The 23,047-nt window shown below is 39.8% G+C and overlaps 1 protein-coding gene across 1 annotated transcript; it reads right to left on the minus strand.

Moving 5' to 3' along the window:
* Positions 1 to 1,508: 1,508 nt before the first annotated feature.
* LOC121753859 (auxin transport protein BIG-like) lies at positions 1,509 to 21,051 on the minus strand. The gene is made up of 14 exons (XM_042149133.1): positions 20,620 to 21,051; positions 20,421 to 20,527; positions 19,156 to 19,321; positions 13,025 to 19,080; positions 11,237 to 11,842; positions 10,956 to 11,136; positions 10,434 to 10,668; positions 5,808 to 10,352; positions 5,421 to 5,643; positions 4,712 to 5,116; positions 4,430 to 4,573; positions 3,145 to 4,170; positions 2,429 to 2,929; positions 1,509 to 2,342 (listed from the first exon to the last, which is right to left on the minus strand). The coding sequence occupies exons 1-14, from the start codon at positions 20,891 to 20,893 to the stop codon at positions 1,626 to 1,628; spliced, it is 15,186 nt and encodes a 5,061-aa protein (XP_042005067.1). The 5' UTR covers positions 20,894 to 21,051; the 3' UTR covers positions 1,509 to 1,625.
* Positions 21,052 to 23,047: the final 1,996 nt, after the last annotated feature.

Here is a 23,047-nt window from a genome sequence, read left to right on the forward strand (position 1 = left end):
ATGATGCCGAACTCCCTAAAGAAAGAACGAAAAGAAAAGTGTCCCTCTGTTTGCGTTCTCTCCACTATTTATAGGATGGCATTGGGCCCAAATCCCTAGGTATGCTCATCCTGTCTTGACATTAATGCCCTTGAAATAGCATCTTCTTTTCTCTCTCATATGACTCCTCATCTCATGTGGTGAACTCTACGTGATCAACTTGCTGGTTGGGCAGGCTCCATTGCTGGTCCGCAACTGATTAACTTGTCTTCGATTCTGGCCATTTCTCGCTTCTTTTCTGAGTTGATCAAGTTGCTCATGCATTCTGTCGCTTCAGCACTTTTTAGCCCCTGCACACTCAAATTCACTACTTTTTTGCACATTATCACCCATGTTAGTGTAATAAACCCCTATAAAACCATGCTTGTAACGAGCCCTTTCAAACCCCTAGGTTGCAAGTTCGATTCACGACGGCGGCATATCTCACTTTTTACACATATGCTAGTTTTTTCTCTTTTCTTTATTTTAATGCAATATTACTATGTACTACTCCATTCGTTCCATGGTAATAGAGTCAGGGGATGTTTGGTTGGCAAGATAAAATCTCATGATTAAATATGTATCATGTTTGGTTCATAAGATTGAACCCTTCAACTTAATCCTAGATGGATAGTCTCATGATAATTAGTCATAGCCTCCCCCCTCCAACTAAAATAATCCCACAACTTAATCCTAGATGGATAGTCTCATGATATTAGTCATGGCAACCGAACGCCACCTCATTTTTCTATTTTACTCTTACATTTTTCAACATCCATTTAACACACTATTCTCAAACTTCGTCCCGAAAAGAAATGTCTGTATTAACAAAATTTAAAAAAATATTAAATATTAATTATTTCGAGCTTCCAACATCACCGACATCAAATGAACCCTATAACTATTAACAGTGACTTGGCCCCCCGTCATAAAAATCCTGGCTTCGCCACTAGGCTCAATAATATCTAATGCATCAATGGCCATACAAATGGATCTTTCTTCAGTATTTAGTTATTTATTGATTACTTCCCTGTTCATAGGGAGTTTCCATTTACCATTTTAGTTTGTCCGCCATTAGGAGTTCTGGTTCACTTTTACGATAAATGATAGATAGACCACACATTTCACTCGCTTATTCCACTCGCATTCTCTTATAAAACTAAAAGTAAAATATGGGTCTCACATTCCACTACTTTTTCTCACTCACTTTCCTTTATAGTACTATTTTTTAAAACTCATGTCGAACTCAAATTAGAGTTCTAAAGGTGAACGGAGGGAGTACTATTCTTCGTACATATAACCGACATCACTAAGACGATCGCCAAATAAAACTAAAAGTAAGTCCTCATCGATATAGTTGACACAAAACAGTTCGTGGAATATGAATCGTTAAATGCCTTGATTGGTGTAGGGAATGAGAGACATGGGTGCATTTATAATCACAGAAGGCGAAATTCAAAACAAAGGCCATAAATTAGAACAGATCTGCATTTTACCAACATTGAACTTTTTGAAATTAGTTTCTTGCACATGTAATGTAACTATACAGGCATTCGTTTGCAAATTCAACATAACGGCACAGAAAAGAGAAACCAATAACAAGATTATCATGTTCCTAGATTAATGGAAGCATAAACAAAATCCTCGCATCTCGTATATCCAGAAGCTAAAACGTCGGACAAGGCACCAATGATGTCGAACGACTCCTGTAGATCGGAGGCTGAGGTGATGTCCTCCAGCCATGAGAGTAGCTCCTTGGAGAAAGCTACCATATCCTTCACATTCATTAGTCTCTCTTTCATGACAGCCTCCCAAGTGCTTTCGTCTTCCCCTCCCGCCCCTCGTGTTTGGACCGTCGAAGACTTTCTCACCTTCAAGCATCTCTGGAGCTGCTCAATCAACCCAATGTACACAAGCATGGGCTGAATGTTGGAAAATAATTCATCCGATCCACTGCCATCACCCGACTCTGCTCTACGCTGTGTAGACCGACCATGACGCTGCATGTATGCGTGATATATTCCACGCTGTAAAAAGGCCCGCCGATGCTGCAACCACGACTCGTATGATTCTGAAAGGAGTGAGCTGACCATCATGAATTGGACAGTCTCCTCTGTTCCGCTTGAAGGCTGTGTTCCAGGAGAAATTGCGGAGGACAGATAAGTCGAAATGGATTTTGCCAGATTATTCCGTTGAGAAGAGTCGTTGTCTAAAAGATGCCGTGCCATCTGTATCATAAAAGGTAGAAATTTGGAGTTGCTATCCTTTCCACCACCTCTACAATCGGCACTGAATGATGCACCAGTAGCAAACCGAGCTAGCATCTGCAGATACATTTTGCATTGTTATACTTAATACTCCAAAACAAGAGACTAATAACACAAAAAAAGTAAAAGGTATGATAACCTACCAAAACAATGTCATATGTTAACAACCGTAGCCGACTTCCCTCAGCACGTCCCAATGCAGTAAGATAGTCCCAGTACTGGTCAACATAGCGCAAGTATTGCGCCATTGGAACAGATGGGCATCTCAGAGGAAACAAATTATTACAAAGAGTTTCATTGTTCCTCAAGGCAGCACCATCCCATTCCTTCTTTGGATTTCTTAGGCTAGCATCAGCTCTTTTAGCCTCTTGATGACACTGGAAATGTATGATGTTGAAATGGCTGACAGTTGTATACACACAATCACCACGGGCACTTCCTGAAGTTCCAACACCCAAGTTCACGCGCTTACTGTAAGTGTAGACACCCAACAAATCAGTAGGTCTCAATCGGTAGCCCTCACGGCAAACCATGCAAGCTAGCCCATCTTCCTCATCTTCAACATCTTCAAAACCCTCAAGAATTGGCTGGGAAACAACAATTCGCTCACCACCATCTGAGGTCATTTGCCGCATCCCAAGCCCCTAAACCATAAATTAATAGGTTCAGACTTCATAAAAAACAACAAAACTGCTTTAACAGTTTAAATATTATGTGATTTTTGCCAAATCTTAAAGCTACAAATTCCCGCCTCATATTTGCTGCATTTATTTCATAGGAACCAAAAGATTCATTCGGGATAGGAAAAGGTGATAATTACTTATAACTCTGTATCAATTTCAAAGGAAATGAGAAGTACCTGAAGTAACTGTTCCCTTTTCTTCAGAGCCAGACGCCTCATCTCATCACGGGTTGCATGTCTTAGTTGGCGTACCTTTTCTGCTAAGAATCCATTCTCATTTCCTTCCTTATCGGTAAGGGTATCCAACAAGTTTTCAGCCTTCGCCCCTATTTCATTTTCACCTGAAACACTCTCTAAAGCATGGAGCAAAGGTAAAACTCCTTCCTCATCTATGCACCGTTGGGTAGCCAAGTGACCCATTGACAACCCCCTCAGCATAGAGAGTATAAAGGGAACAGAAGGTAATTTCAATCCAGCTGCCCATTCCTCAGTTGATTTAAAACCAGCCAGTGCTACACATGCAAAACACACCTTCAACTGTGTCACAGCAACTCTAGTAATCCCTTTCTCCAATATGATATCTTTCAATCTCTCACCACATGAGCTAGTCTTGAGAGACTCAGAGACCCTGATGAAATTCTCCAGTGCAAATTTTTGTTTGGCAGCTTGTTGAGCAATCTTCTCGTCCTTGGGATTATCTTCAAATTGCTTTTGTAGCTGGTCAAATTCACTCCAATTTTGTAAATAAGGCTCAAAGTGCTGAATTAGAACTTCCATTGCTGCAGGTTCTCCATAAGTCAAGTACGGCAGGATTCTCGCAACCATCTCTGTATTCCTCAGCTGTTTACTAGATTTCTTAAGTCCTGAAGGATGAGATAGCCGTTCCAGGAACATGAGAACGATTTTCTTAGCTTGTTCACTGTTACCGGCATCTTCACTAGAGACTGTAAACACTCCTGGTGTAACGCTGATGTTGTCACTCTCGTTTGCTTCCAGTGTGAGACTCTCAACAATTAACAGAATTCCCTCAGCTGGTTCCATAGCATCAACCGAGAAGGCACGTCTTGCAGTTTCAAGCAGTAAAACCAAAGCCCCCAAGCTTAATAACTTTCTTCTGTTATCCCTTGTCTTACAACAAAGCATTACCAGGTTTAGCACAGCAATTAACTGCTCTTGGTTTGACTTCAGATCATCTCGCAGACGCTGTTCATGTAAATTGAAAATTAGAATATCCAGAAAATGGAGCTAAAAAGGATAAGTGCCATAAAGAGTTGAAACATAAAATGTTGCAAGCTTCTACTCTAAGGTTTAGAATACTCAAGCCTCCTGTTTCAGTCAACAGCCCTCTTTCAGAAGAGGAGCCAAAACAAAATAAGGCATAGACAAACATGTGCGCGTGCAGACACAAAGGGGATATGAGAAAAAGGGGAGTGGGGAAGCTCTACTGTAAAACTATTCGCACCTGAACCATGCCCAAGAGAATCTCCAGACCACCAGATTCACGTACAGCACCAGTTATTGCAAACTCAACTTCAGGATCTTGAGATTCCTCCCTATCCTCGTCCAATTCTTTAATCATGGGCTCTGTAGCTTCACCATCCAACCCCTGTAGATTTTGAAGCACACATTACACAAAATAGGCTGATGAAAAAATTGAAGGAAAAAGGATTCCATTTGATAACAAGTCAATAAATCATGGGGTGAGCTGCTAAAAGGCGAAAACATCGAAGATTGTAAAGGCAACCTGAAGCCGGTAAGTGACTGTCATTGGAGGACAGTCTCTGGTAGATGTGGCAGCACTAACAGACAAAAAACCTGTCCCAGAGGCTGCAGCTAAAGTCTGACTGTTTGATTTTTTCCAAACTTGCTCATAAACTTGAGCAACACTCAAATCAAGCGATATAATGTTTCCTGCTACCAGCAATTCCATGCCATAATCATCTTCTATTAGTCCCAGGAGGTCCAACTGGTGGCATATCTTATTTTTCACATCACGCATCAGAGGACCAATTTCAGCACTTGAATATGGATTCTTGGTCATTGATCCCCTAATAAATTCCTCCTGTGTATGTGCTTTGTTCAGTATTAAGAGATATACTGGCTCTGGTTTTGTAGGGCAGATCAAGTTGCAGAGCTGTTCCAGAATAAACTGTGGAATAGACAGTGCCATGGTTAAATGTAACTTAATCCCACAGTGATTTTGAAATGAACTGAATAAAAGGGAACTTGCATTAATAAACAATAATTAAAATAGAATTTTTCAGGCACAACTTTTTGTGAAAAAACAGCTTTCTTCCAAACATAGAAATAAATATTTGGATACAATATCGACCCAGTGAAGAAGGAACATAAGATTAGCAAAAGCAGCAACCAGATTACAGTGTCCATATTCAGAAAAGTTTGTTTCTGCAAATTTTCATAGCAAAGGTTGAATAAATAAATCAATTACATACCATAGAAGTACGCCCTTTCTTTTCCTCTCCATGAACCTGCAAGCCACCAATACATGCCTGAATAAACTGTCTTTTGTTCTCGTTGCTCTCAAGCAGAAGACTGTCGAGAAGATCTTTAAGAAGCCGATTACAATCACTAATTAGTTTAGTCTTCTGTACAATTAGTCCCCTAATAACAATCAGCGCCTCAAGAACATCAGATAACAACTTTTCTCGCATGAACCTGACAGCCAAGTAGGAGAATGTTACTACCAAACGTACATGTATACATACACACACATACCACAAACACACACACACACACACATATAATATATATATATATATATATAATATATATATATATACATATCAATTGGAAGTAAACTCAACAAGCTATTTACAAACCTTGATCTGATATTAGGAACCTCCAAAAATTTTCCAAGGAGCTCTATGAGCTTATGAAGAATAAACCCTTGTGATATATCAATGTGGAGGCTTCTCTCCAAGGATTCAACATTGCTCACTTCCCTCATGATTAGTTTGCAGATGGTAGATAAACATCCTCGAACAGTCAAAAATATACGAGCATCCTCTGATTCTATCATTTTAAAGAGCAACTCAAAATACTCCGCTGCATTTTCACCAGCAGAAAGGGTAGCCGTCAACAGAGACATTAGCAAATTCAGCAACCGAAACCGTCTGGATGAACTTTGACCACAAAGAAGACTAACTAACATGCACATCTCAGATCTTATAGATTGTGAACAAGCACTTAGTATAAGTTCAGTAACCCAGGAGCCAAGTTCAAACAATTTAATTTCACTCTGAGCTGCCTTACAAGAACGTCGCTTCCATCTGAGACCATATTTCATAGCCAGATAGTCAAATCTCTGAGGGCGAGATTTCTGGCTGACTCTGACTGCCTGAGAAACTTTATACTGCCGCCTTACAAAATCAAGATAAGATGCGCCCCTTTCCCATTCAGAATAGCTTAGCAACTGCATGTCTTGAGTCTTTGAAGAACCATCCCAATTTTTCTCCGAAGACTCTGACACAGGTCGGTTCGCACTTACAGCTCCACTGGAGCCAGATTCATACAATTCATTTTTTACATGTGAAAGTGAAGCTGGTTTTCCACTAACTGGTTCTTTATCCACTGCATCAGGTTTTGGCGGTGTACATGCATGCAATATGATCTTCAGGCAAGGTAGAATAACATGCTCAGATATAGCAGGATGTTTGGCACCCAGCTTGATTGCTTTAAATAACAACTGGAAGACTATCCGTAATCTTGACTCCCAGAATTCATCCGCTAAGAAGCAGACATCAGAAAGCAACATTAATTCTTCACGTGTTGTCAGAGCTATATCAATGGAACGATGGTGTTCAAGACAGTAAACAACTTTCTTCTGTAGCAAACCATTCAACTCTGCCACTGCATTGGCATCACCCTCTGAGAAGGCACACAGTGCTGCCCTAGCTTGAACTCTAGCTGTTTTTGGCCCCTGATGTATGTTGTTCTCAAACAACTCACGCAGAATGCCAGAAGCAACAAGTTGCTTTTTAGAACTTGGATGTTTTGAGAGAACTTGTAATATCTCGAGGCACTGGGTCACAAAAGTACTAGCACAGCCATAACAACTATTTGGAGATCTCAGCACAACAAACCTAGAGGCTGCAGCATCATTATCAGAATTCTTCTGGTGCAAATAGTTCATCAGCACCCTCCTAAGACCTTGAAGAGTCTGAACACTTTTACTCACAGAATCAAAGGCTGCTTTGCATTTCTCACCATAGAGCACACCAAGAAGGGCGATCTTACGATTGATCTTGCAGGAAGGTCCGGGCAAAGATACCATCATTTGCTGCACAGAATCTTTCTGTTGAGAATCCATTTCATTCTCACCAATGCTTGTGACAATCTTCAGTAATGGTTTCTTGAAACCCAAGAGCTGTTGATACCTTCGATGAGCATTTTCTGATTCAGACTCTATAGCAGCTAATCCTCTTTTCATATCATCGTCATTCTCCATGCTGTCGAAAGTAAAACTTGGCTTGGCCATGAAGTTGAATTCAAAGCGACCATATTTGCTGTAACCACACTCATTGCACAAAAAGGAGTCCAGATTCTCATAATTAATATTACGGCATTGCCTGCATTGATACGCATTCTCATGGCAGTTGCCACAGATCCCATGTTTGTCAGTCACAGGTCTACTACAACGTGGACATTGCAGAGGTTCAAGGGATAATGCTTGAAGATTTTCATAGAAAGAATCCAACTCAATCATAAAGTTACACACTGTTATAGGAATTGGAAAGTCCACTCTGAGTTCTGTCTGATTGAAAGCAAGATGGCATATCTTTGCCCTCTTCCACAAAGACCAGTTGTTTTTCAACTCTGACAAATCAGCTACAGGTCTATTGTTGTAGTACAGATTCAGCACTTTCACTGATTTTGATTTTCGAGCATCATGAACATTCATTGTGACACTCTGAATGGTGTAGCTACCTGTGCATTTCACAATGATACGTTTGTCTGTGAACTTTGTCTCTGACTTCAGACTTTCCAGCTTCATTCGACTATATGGGACTTCAGGCGAGCTACAGGCAACACAAGGCTCACTCTCAAGATAATAACCATCAAATTCAACCAAACCACTCAATGTGTTGTAGATGCGTGAATTTGGGTGGTTTGCCAGAAGTTCATTTTGCGAATGAAGTGTCTCAAAGATGCATTTAATTACGTCAGAGGTTAAGGATTTGTCTATGATTTCACCATTTTGTTGCTTTAAGGTGCTATCTGATGTTTTCCCAAGCAACAAAGTCAAAAGTTCAGTATATTCAATGACATTCTGACCATATAATGGCAAGTGTTTCACTTTTTGCAAGAGAACCGTTAGCATGGTCTCCTTGAATAACTGCTTACCATGATGCCAGGCACCAAGAAGAACACACTTGGCTTCCCCACGCACAGTACTTGAATTCCATTCCAATAGAAAAGTGTCAACAAATTGCCTCAGGCAGTCATCACCTCGGTCCGTAAAGACACTCAGTGCCTGTTCCATATCCATGTATGATTTCTCCAATGAAGATTCACTTCCTTCTTCACTTTTCTTCTTTTTCTTAGAGTCAATTGATTGCCCCCCAAACTTATTCGAACTCATTCCTCCGTCTCCACCTTCAGCCTTCTGTGAAGAGTGATTCATATCCTTTCCAGTGTAAAATGCCAAATTCAAAAGTTTCAGGGACTGAATAGTGCATTCTTCACCAAAGAAGAAAACTCCATTCATGAGGAAGAGTAAGACCTCTCCATGCTTCAAGCAATACTTCTGCCAGTTTCTAGGTCGGGCTGCAGATACCTCAGCAATTGTTGAAAGGCACTTCACCATTTTGACACTTCTTTCATAAGAAATGGAGCTCTGAAACCCACCAGATTTGCTAATGTGTTTATTGAGCTTATTGGTTTCAGTAGAAAATTGCCAGGTATCTCGTACACTGTAATAGTGTGTCTTGCTACCGCAAACATGCAAAAACAGCCGCCTAGCATACCTCCTTATGAAAGTTGTATGTGGATTGTTGATGTAACTGCAAAGGACATCCTGATAAGCATCAAGCTTCAAATCCCTACCAGAAGGAATCTTGTGCGTCTTCTCTTTCTCCCCACCCTTGTCATGCTTTTCAGGTCGAACTAAACAGTAAACCAACCGAAAAGTATTCTCCAGCAATAGACGGTGGTAGTCAGCAAAAATATCTGAACGGTGTGATTTGGCATATGAATCTGAGAAGAATGGTGAAAAATTACCAGCAGGGAGCTCTCTTCGGATTTTTAATAGTGCACCACAGCCAGAACCAGTATTTGATCCTTGAGTATCAGCGCTTACAGAAGGAGACTTAAAGATGTGTACAAGCTGCTGCAGTATGTCCATGTGATAATTAACAAAATCCTGTTGCCTGAGAAAGCTGCATGCTCTATGCAGACAAGATGTGAAGTCAGTTTTCTCTAGTCCATCAGATGTTGATGAACATGATGATGACATGGAAGCTAGAATCTGCATGGTCGTCTTGTCCTGTGAATCTGTTGCTCCACCAGATTTTGATAAAGTTACATCACCACCCGGTTGGTTCCAGTTACGTAGCATAAGGGTGAAGAACATAAAAATAAGGATCATCACTTCCCCAAAAGATGAACGAGTTTGGGCTTCAAATGGTTTATCCATTTTCATCTCATCTATGAACCACTTTATTAGCTTCTCCAAATTTAAGCTCTCAATCTCCGCATCATCAACGAAAGGACCACCAATAGCTGATGACAATCTGTAAAACAGCTGCATCACAGGAATAGCTTGAACTCCGGAGGTACTTTCCATCCATCCTTTCAGTTGTTCAAGGAGCTCAGAAAGAAGTAGAGAATTGACTGCCCTTTTAGATGCAGAAATGGTCACAGGGTCAACCGTTGAATACTCACCTGACTCATTAGGCTCCAACTCATGAATTGATGGAGCTAAATTTTGTATGTTGACATCAGCAGCAACTGGCAACATATTTGTGTCACTTAAATCATCTGCAGAAAGGTGAACTTCATTACCATCTCCACTGAATGTCTCTACTTCAATTGGAATTGCTGTCATTGGATGATCTCTAGAATGTGGTGGAGGAAGTCTCTCTGCATCTAGTACTTCATAACATGCTTCACATAAATCAAAATCAGGACAAACAGTACAGTGCCATCTGCGTCTCAATATAGGAACGGTTGAACAACCATCACAACAGTATTGCACAGAAGAAGTAATCGAATCTTCTTCTACCATTATCGGATTAGTTCCACTAGTAGCACTTGTAGTATCCGCACGAAGGGGAACAGATGCTGCATTCTCGATTGTATCATCAGCACCTAACATTGTCTGCTTTGGAAAAGGGACCTGAAGCAGTCTAGAAGATATAGCCAAGCTGAAAAGGAGGCAGAAAATGTAAGTTGCATGGGCAGTACAAAAAGGTTAAGCTAATTCACAACTTCGATGATAAATGTACCTGCTGGCGGTTTGAACAGCCTCGTTTGAAGAGAAAAGAAGCTTTTTCAACAAAGCAACTGCAGGGGCTACAGACGGAAATCCCGAATCTTTTCCGTGTAATGTCAGGCATTCTGCATAACAATAGATAAGTTCTACAGATGATATGACAATATTGTTCATGGTTTGTGTATCTGGCTGCTCCACATCCAAAATTCCCCAGAGCACTTGCATAAGCCCATCAACTACGTCAGAACCTACACAATCAGCACATTGAGTATAATAGAGGGATGACAAACACATCAGAGGGCTGACAATCAGGAAAACATAAATTTACAGGTGCTTAGTCCTAGAAGTTTGACAAGGAATACTTCTTATGTTACCTTGAGCAACTAAAATCATCTCCATGCACAACAAAATATCCTCCTTATTCTAAAATGACCTTGTGAAAGTACAGTCAGTAGATAATCTAGCAACGGAATTATTGCATGTATCCTATGTGACAATCCAGGGAAATAAAGCCAGGTAAAAAAAGAAACAATACCATTGCTCTCAAGAAAATTTGCCAAGTTTGAGCGCCGATGCAGGGCTATCTTTGAAACTGCTCGCATCTGTGCAGTAAACTCCTCAATAATCCACCCTGCAGTAAGTTCCCCCATTCCCAACTTCGACAGGAGTGTGGCTGTAGACTTCACCACTCCACTAAGACGCATGTTGTCCTTCACCTGAGCAGAATATCCAGAGTGAGTAACTTCTTGTTCAAGGGAAACATGTATAGACAAGCAATTTAGGAGCACAAGTATCACATCAGATAGCAGAAATTACTTGGTAATAGATATCTCTTCTGGGAAAGACAGTCTGCAGAACCCGGCTGGCAGCAGTGTGTAATAAAGGCTCCCTATCGCTTTCAAATATTGTTTCCAGTACTTGCATACATTTAAGGTGGCTACCGCCAACTTGATTGTCTTCATTTTTCGGGGATACCTGAGGTTTACCCGACATATAGATCCTAGATAGGAGTTTAAGGCCATCAGCTACCACTTGCTCCTGTGTGGAAGCAGATTGTATGGAAGCTGAACCTGTGGACCATGAATTACCACCAAGTACCCGAGCTTCCATATCCAAAATGGCATCCATCTTCTCTTTCCAACCAAATTCATCTTTTGCTCGGCCATATACTTCAAAAGAGTCTATTCTTGGCAAAGCAGATCCACTGAAGGTCCGGCCAATAGATATTGTAAATTCTTCATCAGCCAGAAGTGATTCAGCAACAGTGAAGGGAACATCATACCAGGAGCGCATTCCTTCATCTAGTTTTATCACTCTCTGAAATATAGTGATTTCAGAAGGAATATGACTTACTGATGTGTTACCAACATGCAAGCGAAAACCAACCATTACAATGTCAGGATTTGAATTGGACACTGTTATCTGAAAAACCAAGAAAGGTATAGTTAATACATGAAATTATAAGCTACAATACAACTAGTTCTAGTTGCCATGCTGTGCAAATAAACGTTCATGTCATAGTTCACCACCAAAACAAATAAACACCCTGGTGCCCCCTTCCCTTTCAACTTATTAGCAATGTTGTCAAATATCTGCCATGGCGCTATGCCATGGCAGTTTTTGGCTAAAATGCCACCACCACAACAGTTTTTAGCATTTTTGTGGCGGCCACCATAACCACCTTGGGTCGTTTTGAAACCCTTGTCGTCCACCCATGGGACTATTTTTGGTGGACGGAGGGAGTATTAGACATATTGTATAATTATTTATGACCGTACGCTTTAATTATTGTTCTAAACTTTGAGATATTATATTTTTATTATTTTCAAAATATTTGTATTTTTATACTTCATATTTTATAGTTATATTAATAATATTTTATTTATTCATTTACAACCGCCATATCCCTGTGGCCGTTTTTTGTTTTTTTTGGCCTACACCATTGACAACATTGCTTGTTAGTCTCCTGCCCTTTGACGTGGACATTAACAAATAAAAATTCCCTAATTAAGCTCAATTAATGAGGAGAATGAGAAAAACCTAGGATTATTGTATCATGTTTTATAATCTTGGAATCAATATGCTTTGAACTAGTTACACTAGTTAATGAACAGTTGAACAGAGAAATAATTTTGGTTTAAAAGACAAATGACAATTGAGATGCTAAGTATTGGAAGCAAAAATATGTTAAGGAGTAAAAATGAAAAAAGCACAGCTTCTTCAGCAATGGATGAAATTCGAGTAAGCATTAGCATACTATGAAATCAGATGCGTTCAAATAACTACACTAAATAAATGTAAATCCACTACCATTTTTATTGGTTATAGGAACATGAACACAGAGTTATACTAGTAGAAGGTATTGTAATGGTACAGTCCATCTTGATGGCCATTACCATGTCCCAAAAATGTAAGTGGGTAGTCAGAAATGAATACAAATCAATTGAAAAGAGTGGACTAAGTTTATTACTTAATTGCATTATGCTAACAACTGCAGACATGAATAGATGAACATAAAATATTAGTATTATCTAGGGTGAGGGAAGTAAAAAGAGAAGTAGAGAACAGAAGCAATTTTGTGTGAAAACAATGAAGTAACATTACCTTGAATCCAGCAGGGTTAGGCCCCTCCAGGAATCCATCTTCAGATGCTAAAGTTTGTTTTACCCCCTCAGAATCATTATTCCTGATGGTATCACCAGTAAATTTCACATCTTGTGTAATGCAGACAGTTTTCTCAAAGAAATCAAGTGAAAATTCTGGTTTTGCTCCTCCATAAGCTTTGTTTTTCAAAATACCAGAACCCAATTTCTTAACCTTATCCGCCATCAAATTTACACCGGTCTCCACCCCAGCTGGGACGTGTGAGTATATCTGGAGACTTCCATCCTCGTGCAGGAGAAGACAGTGGATTTTGTCTTTTGATAAAGGCCTATAAGCAGTAACCCCAACCAAAGGAGAAGTTGAGCCCCCAGTGTGCCGCAAATTTTGTGCAAGCACTTCATGTTGTCCCAAAGAGATAGCAAGAATCCCATTGGATTTCAGATTAGAATAGCAAACAAATAGCCCACTGCCACCCAGTAACTCTTTCCAACGATGCAAACCAGCAGGCCGGAGCTTACCATCAAGGTCATTCTCATGCACTGAAGATGTCTCTACGACAGATGTTACATCTGGATTAAGGCGGTCAATTATGGAGCTCCCATCTTGATATGACAGAAAGAGTAATTTGTGAGTAGGTGAAAAATACAGTGAGGAGCCCTTTCTAGTTTCGGTTCTGCCCTCAACTTTAATGATTTCCTTTAAGGGCCTGCTACCAACATTTGCTTTTGCAGACAATTCCAACCTGTACAAGTTTCCAGACTCTGAAAGGACAATTAGAAACATTCTACAATAGGAAGCCACCAAAAGGGCTGCATCAACAATTGTATCATCAGGCAATGTGATATAGTGTACAGGACTGATATTGTCCTGAGAGAGATCATAAACTTTAACAAATCTATTTGTGACCACCATCAGCTGAACCTGGGAGCTGGGAACCCATTCTACGCGTCTGATATAGGCACCTTGTAGAGCAAGCTCAATCGCTAATCGATCAATCACCTCACCTCGATGATTGACTGTAAGGACCTGACAATCTTCATATCCTGCTACGACCAGGTAATTCTCAACAAGTGGATTGAAAAGAAGATGAACAATCTCAAATCGAACAACATTTTTAGAAAGAGGCTTCACATTAGCCTTATCAGCAGTCACAGGAGCAATAGTAGCTTGCCCAATTAATTGCCCAACATCAAATATGGCAACTTTATCACCTTCACCAACAGCTAGACGACCTCGGCCACTGACACTAAGTAATGTTTTGACAAGAGATCCACTTGTCAGATGAGATTTGAGCTCCTTCGCATTTGAATAATCTGCTTTTATCTTCAAGTCTAATGAACCGCTTTTATATGCCTTCTTCAATTGTAAGAGATCATTGCTGTAGAGGAGCACTTTCTCTTCACCTAAAGAAACTTTTTTATCTCTCATCGTGTTGGAGTCTCTCCTTCCAGTAATATAAGGTAACAACGATGAACAAACCCCTAAAATACGTTGTTCAACCTCCAGTTCGTCAAGCAGCAGCGGCATCCTGTCCTGTACTTCTATTGGAAGAGATAACCTAGTAGAGGAATCCAGGTCTATCGATGAATCCTCATCAACATCTGAACCACTATCAGGAATCTGGTCACTGTTCTCTGTAAGAGACAGAAAAGACTGTAAGTTACCAGCACTACGTGCTGGTACACTATGACTTCCAGTAAATTTTCGAGGTTTCAAGCACTGACAACTGCTACCACGAACACCTCCTGCACCACAGTCACAGAAAAACCGACTAGAGCGGGAGTACACAACACGGTGACCACGATGACAAACTTTTGCACAGACAGAGCAGCAGCCTTTCGAGACAGTAAGATCACACGTATAGCAGAAGTACCAATGTTGTTCCATAAAGTTACTGCCACTAGAAGTGAAGGTACAAACTTTAGACGCAAGAGCTCTCTCACTGTTGCTATCCTCCTCCTCATCCTTATCAATGCTACCTAGCTCACCATCCGATGTCCCATCATCTTCATCATCGTCAACTGAAGTTGCATCACAGTCAACAGATTCTGGGCCTCGGTTACCAGATGGAACCAAATCATCAGCATTTTTCCTTGAACCAAGACTTCTAGAAGACAAAGTCCCAATTCCTGAACTACAGCTAGAAAGGGTTTTCCCAGAGGACTTATCCAAGGTACAACTGGGAGACGAACAATCACTGGCAATTATTGTAAGGAATCCAAAAAGATACTTCAGCCCTTGAAGCAAGCGGTCATCATCTGCCAGTTTCCCCATCAACTCAATAGTTCTCTGCAGCACTGACTTAATCAACAATTCCCCTGTGGAGAGCTGAATGATAAAATTGTAATAACTTTTTGCTATATTGAAATCAAATAGCAAAAATGCACTCTCCAAAGGAATTAGCAACGCTTGATGTAGATGGATCTGCAGTTCCTGCAGCTGGGATTCACTAGTGGGCGTCACAAGCATTGTAAGAAATTTCATTGTTGATTCTCTTAAAGAAACTGAACCTCCTTTCGTACCGTTAACACTCGGTATTTCTGCAAGAGATCCCAGTAACCTCATCTCCAGCCACTTCGACAGAGAGATCAAATCCATGCCAATGAACTTCATCTGCAACTTCACTTTAACTTCAGGGTATTCATCAGACAAAAGATCTGTAAAGAAGTTGAGCACCCTCATATTTACAGATTCAGAAAGGCAGTAATCTAGAGCATCAAACAGAACCAATATATCTCCACGTTGGGACTCCTGAAAGTTCTTATTTTCAGAAGTATCCTGCGTAGAGAGAAATTTTTTGAAAATATTGGTTCTTGAAGGATCCCCCTTTAGGCTGTTGGCCATATCAACCATCTTCACCACTATGTATTCATGAATACTTCTATCAACATCTTTTTCTTTATTGATACTCTGCAGAAATTCTTCCATGCGCTTCATAATAAATAAACTGATGCAATTCGGAGCACCAGGACCCATTTTCAAGCTTTGGCAAATGTGATCAAATTTACCCTCAAGACTTTCAAAGACCTTGTCACACTTCATTGACAAGACTGATTCAAGAATTTCAATGATCACCTCATTTTCCTCCAAATTAGTTCTTCTAGAAACTTCTATATCAAGAAGTCCGTCTATACTAACAACAATTCCTTTCATGTTAAGGATACATGAGGACAAGATTTCGGTTGAAAGTTGAAGATGAAGGGGAAATCCATGGAGTGCACCTTCCCAGAAAATTTTAGACCGAACTCCCAGAGAAAGTTTTTCAACAATTTTGCTTAACCATGAGGGAAGCTTATAGAGAGAGCCAAGAAGGCATGGTTTGATACCCATCTTTATGAGAACTTCATCCTGCGTGCTGTTATCTAAATCATCATATTCAAGAAGTAGAAGAGGGAAAAACTTGTCAGCAAAGTGAAGCCCATTTTTGAACACTGAAGCTAAAGCCCTCTGATAAATACACAAGTATCTCTTTAGTAAAGATGCCAATACTTTGAACAGCATCACAATTTGATCAGCAGTGAAAGAGTTGTAGACAAGTTCTTTTGTCAGCCCAGGAAACTCAGCATCCATAACAGTGATATCTGGTTGGTTAACCGTCTCTAGCTGGTGTGAATTTACATTGTTGTGTCCCTTGGTTACAGTACAAAGTAAGGATAGTACAAAAGAAAGCCAGGATCCTGTCCTGAAGAAGTCCCAACTGAGTTGCTCGAAATCATCCCGCATAAGTGAACCGTGCAATTGTTGAAGCAAATTTAACAGAAAACCTGGGTCGGTGCTGTTGTCATTGCTAGGGTGGGATTGACCTAATACACAATGGGTGGTATAATGAAAGTTCTTCATATCTAAGACATCGAGAACATGGACACCACTAACTGGAACTTGAATATGTTTCAAAGACAATCCCTCGGTTGGAATATCCCAGCAAAGCACAAAAAGATACCGTTCAAGAATAAGCTCATCAGCACTGGCAGCCTTTTTACCATTCCAAAGTCTAAGAATCTGTGACAAAGTGACAACTGCATCCTCCCAACTCAAACCTAAGCGATCCACTGTTGGAAAATCTCTAGACAGAGAAGCAGGAAGGGGAGTTATATCAATTAACTGATTCAGCAAAGTCATGTTTGCTTGTGTTCCACTGGAATTCATTATATCCTCCAGTGCAGTGGCTGGCCAGGATGACAAATAATTAGCCGAACCAGGTGTGCTTAACTTGGAGGATTCCCTCAATTTAGTTCTGAAGTCCAATAGCAGTAATGATGGACAAGCACACGGGTGATACATCATATGACGCAGTACCAAAACCAGCCTTGATATCAGCAATGCCCAGCATGATAACTGCATACTATCAGAAGTCATGGAGGGAGTATCAATGGATTTAAATAGCAAAAGTATTTGATTTGCCAGTACACCCTTTTCCTCATCAGATGACAAATGAAAAGCCATCAATATAATCTCAATGTGAAATAGAGAAGGCAGAGTTTCAACAATATCCGTCAAATCAGAGCTTGTTGAGCAAATTGTTTTTGCCTTTACATGAATAAATTTGAAAAACAGCTGGTAGATTTTGGTTCTTAATCTCGAACCAGCAGAACCCTCTCGACAAACAAGTATGTGGGCAAGCAAAGCTAGCATCAGATCGTTGTAACGATGGGCACCATTCTCAACTGTCAGTATTTTGTCGACAACTGACTCCTCAAGAGATTCAGGGAAAGCTCGAAGCAGCACGAGTTTCTGCAAGAGTTCAAAGCAATACAATTGTAAAGTGCCGAACTTCTTTTCTTCATGTAGAGTTAGATTACTATCAGAACTCCTTTCTTCAGGATTATAACCCAGACAATTGAGTATTGACAGCAAAATATCAATGTGGTTGCCATCAAGCTTTTTGCTCGCATGTTGATACATTGGTAGATGTGATTGAGTTGAAAACACACAAGCTTTGAGAAAACTTAGCAAATCAGTTGCTGCTTGAAATGGCATGTTGATGAAACTGGGTACAGAACTGGGTGTAGCATTTGACTGCTCACAAACATCAGAAGAACCAACAGAGCGACCACCCTCAGAAAAAAGATCACCAAAAAGGGCTTCATCTTCATGACAAGCAACACTTTCCACTTCACATGTGGCAGAAGCTCTCGTCCCACTGGAACATGATCTATCCAGTATTGACTTCACTTTTGAGCCCTCAGAATGAAGGAAGAAAAGAAGATGCATCATATTGTCCAGCCATTGAACAGATGACGGAAATATTATTTCAAATAAGTCCAACACGGTATGTTTTTTCAACAACATTACTTTCTCAGACCAGACATGGCATGAAGGAGAATTGAGTTCTGAAGGACTGTCTATAAACCCCCTATTAACATCATCTAACTCTATGAAATGAAGAGCCTGATCCTTAATATCTGAAATGAGTTTTAGAACAAAAATAACCACCCTAGGAAAGTAAGCCAGGGGGGGCTTATGGCTGGGCAAAGATTTATCAAACCTCCAAACATCACAACCCAAATTCTGCAAAACAGAAGCTGCCACACATGCTTGAATATTCTGGAACACAAAATTCTTACAGACAGTTGCTTGAATTACTTGAAGAAATTCTTCCAATATGTGGGTAGCGAGACTTTCATAACTACTTTCAACAACAGCGTTGCCATTTACGAACTCAAAACCAGTTCTGAACAAGGTAGGCAATGTATCGATGAAGGAAGCAGCTGAATGCAACAGAAGATTGTCAGAATAAAAAATCGGATGACTCTTAGCAACACTTCCCAGCAACTTCAGTATTCTTAAACAAGTTGAAAATTTTCTCCGCAGATTTAGACCGGTCTGTTTTTCATCGGATGACACTGGAAGTTCTACAACTTCCTTGCAGAGTAAGATAAGACGATGATTGCATCTGAGATGAATAACAGCCCAATGCTGCGTAAGAGTTGTCAACTTATTGGCATTGGAGGGTTGAAACTGTCCAGCTGGATTCACAAGATCAACTTGTATTGACTCGGAAATGAATTGTATCAACAGATCATTGTCTGCTTTTTTTTCCAGAGAGCAAATGGACCCTTTAAAAAAGGGGAAAATAACGAGTCAAATAAGGCAGTGAAAGAGAATAAGGCAGACATACTATGAAACAATACCTTGAAACATACACTTAACATTGTCCTGCCAGAAAACAGCATCATCTTTATCAACAGAAGTAGGCAACAAGTCCACAGGAACGCTTGTTGGACATGACAGAGAAATGTCTAATTCCTTAAGCATCCCATCAACCAGCAATAACTCTAACAGTTGTAGCATTGTGTTCTGAAAGAGGGACATAAGTAAGACAAAGCAGAAGGATAATGTGACATAAAAGGATGTAGCAGCATGAGAACACGCTCACTATCAAGCCAACCAAAGACATAAATGGATGATAAATGAATATTTCTACAAACAAAAAATAAATAAACAATTGGCCAAAAAGTACAATTGGGAAAAGCAAGTGAATGTGATGTTGTGGGATATTATTCCATTTCTGTAAACATTCCTCAAAGGAGAATCTTAAATTGTTCACAAGAATGAAAGTGAGAGCAAACAACTTGCTGGAGTGGTATTTTGATCCTCCAGTACATTCAACCGAACCACATACATTTGCCTTCAATATAATGCAAGAAGCCTTAAATCAGTATTATTAAGAAAAAAGGAAATAATAGTTCTACAAAGAATTCCTCCTTTGAATCAACAACAGCAGCCTAAATGTTTAAAATTTACTAAACATAGTTTATCCGAATGAGGAAACCGTTGAGTTGATCTCGGGCCAGCCAAGAGAGTTATGACTAGTGGATATAAACACAGAAAATGACATTCATAAATAGAACCTCTATAGATTCGTATTTGAAGTGAGCTAAAGAATTCGAACATCTAATATTTTTTAGAAACACCAATCACCCTACAAACCAACTAATAAGAAATAAATATCCATGCTGCAATAAGTTACCTGAAGAAAATGAATAACATTGTGAAGGTACTCTACCAAGGATCAGGAAACAGCACTTCTATGCATAGACCTCGCCCAAAACACACATCTATTGAAACCATTCACTAGTTCGAGATACAAAAATTCAAGCACCCCCACAAAAATCACAACAGAGTAAGCAGAGAAAAGACTGACAAATGCAATTGCGAATGGGGGCATAGTCATAGCAAAAGTACTTATAATAGACTGCTACATAGGAGAACCTATAGCCAAAAGTGATTAAAAATCAATCAGAAACACGTTATAGTACTGAATAACGCTAGCGATCTACCAGGAGTAGTACAACGTATTCATTCGCCTTGATCAAAATAAAACAATAAAAAATAGGAATCAAATAAGAAGAGAACTCGAAGCAAATCCGTTTCTTAGATAAGTAGCGAAGAAAACCTGAAGACTTGAATCGTCACTTTTCCCAATCCATTTCTCCAAATAACACAGCGCGAATTCAATCGACTGCTGGACCACCGCCACAACCACAAGCTCTACTTGCTCAACTGCCGCATACAACACAACCACGGCAAATCATCACTCATTTGACCGAAATCAATAAACACAGATCCAAAGTAATAACTAGCAAAAGGCATACCAGACAGAGATCGGATTGCTTTAACAACAGCAATCGAGACACACGCCAAAGCGTGAATTCGAGTTTGGTCCCAGACCTCCAACCCTAACTTACAGTCACCTTTACCACCATCGCCGCCGGAATCGAAATCCACCGGCCTCACGGACTGCCTGAGGATTGAATAGAGCTTCTGGAACCCTACTCGGAGAAGGGGCGCCGACGCATCGGAGCGGAGCTTTTGAGAGAAATCGTCGGACGAAAGAGCGGCGACGAGAGCAGCGATCTCCTCCGCCATAACACTCCGGTGGTGCGCGATCAGTAAAAGGTCATTTAAGGGAATTGATCGGAGAGCAGAAAGCAGCTCTCGCGATTGAAATTTGAGAGTGAGAAGAGAAGAGTATTCACGAAAGGAAGCACCGAGAAATATTGTTGTGGTATATGGATTTAGTTGGAAACTGATCAAGTCAATTAGCTTAGTCACCAAGCTATTTCTTTTGAATTTATATCACAGCGTCATTTCCTTTTTTTTTTTTTCCTCATCTATGGAAAACCATTGGTAGCTTCTAGCGAAAAAAAGGTTATTTTCTCAAACTTTAAACTTAGATCAAAATAAATAATCTGGGTTGGGGTTGATATGGATAGATTTTATGACTATGTATGAAGCATATAAATTTATCTTTTTCATGACAAATGCTAACTACGGAATTAGGAATTAGCATGCGACAATTCTCACGCCTGAAGTTGTTTCTAAGGTCTATTTTAAATTATGACATGACTAGCAAAGTAAACAAGCTATCATGTGTCAATTTCTAACGACGAAACATTTGGACAATCATTAAAATTGACGTCTCACATGTAATCCTATGTGGCATCATAATTAATTATATGAGGCGTCAAAACGACATTTATTAAGCAAAAAACATAAAAAGGTCTATTGCAAAATTAAATAAAGTCGCAACATAGAATCTATATTGGTAATTATATGAATTAATTTGATTCATGTTTTTAATTTCAGATTGCATGAGAAACGTATTTAAAATTAAATCATATAACATGAATTTTACGGATATAGATCTTAGCATTTGATCTATAAAGAATCATAGATAGTTCACTACGTCTCCAAGTGTTATATTTGTACTCAATCATACAAATCTTCTGACATATTCTTAAACTCAAATCCTAATCTTTGTGTAGACAAAGCTTATCAGAGATTATAAGACTTGATCTAAAAAGAGATAGAATTCTAGATTTTATCAAGGACTTGATCTAGAAATAGACATATATATATGGCTTAAATCGAGAAGCCAAGTTTTTTATCCATGTATAGGAGGCAAAAATTTCTAGCTTGGGGACTACTATTGTATGGAGTTATTGTAGTATCAATGAAAGGTTGGTATTCTATGCTCTACTTGTAGTGTCGCGTATCTTCTTCCTTATGTCCTTGTATTTGTATCGTTGAGGATCGTTAAACTGATCAAGCCAGCCTACATACGCCTGCTACCTGCAAACTACAGATGAGTGGATCCAGTAAAAGCTCGGGCTGATAAACTCGACACTGATTCGACTTTAATGAGATGAATAAGATAGCAAAGGGAGCGTTCTTTCAAAACCTTAACCCAATAATACTATTAAATAGTATAAGGAAGTAAGGATCGATCCCACAGAGAAGAGGCATTTGAGATTTGCATGATGGACACGAAATGGGAATGGTTACTGATCAACTCATAAAAGCTTAACTAGTCTACTTGATCAACTCGACTGAACTTTCCATAAATGGACGAACAGAATAAACGGGGCTGTCAGTCCCCTGCAAAGTGTACGATAAAGCAAAAACATAACCAAACATCGGATCTAGCCAAATCAAAACATAACCAAACATTTTAAACTAAGATATGCATCACAAAACATAAATCAAAAGCAGATCTGAAATACCATGGATGAAAACAGAACAAATCGGCTGAAAATGAAATCATAACTTCAAATCTACTAAATCAAAAACATCAAAGACCAATAACATCAAAAGTAAACTGAGAACAAACTACGAAAGCAGGAAATTGTTTCATCGCCCCCTTCTCGGAGCGGAATACAAAACCGAAAGCTAAAAAAAGTAGAAAACCAACACCAAACTACCACCTAACCAAACTAAGCTAGGACCAAGCGTGTGTGTGTGCGACGAAATCAAGAACAAGAAGTGAAAGAGCTCCGATTTCAACCTCAGAAGAGAGTTGAAATCCTAAAGATGTTCTAACTAAGAGTGCTTGTGAGACCCCCCCCCAACTACTTCCTCCCCATTTTCTTTGGTTTTGGGCTTTCCTTATATAGAGAGGTGTAGGACTCTGATCCCTAGGGTACCGTCCTCTCTGAAATGTCATTACTGCCCTTCACATTTTGTAGTGGGGTCTCTCGCTCTATTTTCATGTGGAACTCCTGCTGGCTCCGTTTGATTTTT

Source organism: Salvia splendens, chromosome 11 (assembly GCF_004379255.2).
Source record: "Salvia splendens isolate huo1 chromosome 11, SspV2, whole genome shotgun sequence".
NCBI classification, from domain to species: Eukaryota; Viridiplantae; Streptophyta; class Magnoliopsida; order Lamiales; family Lamiaceae; genus Salvia; species Salvia splendens.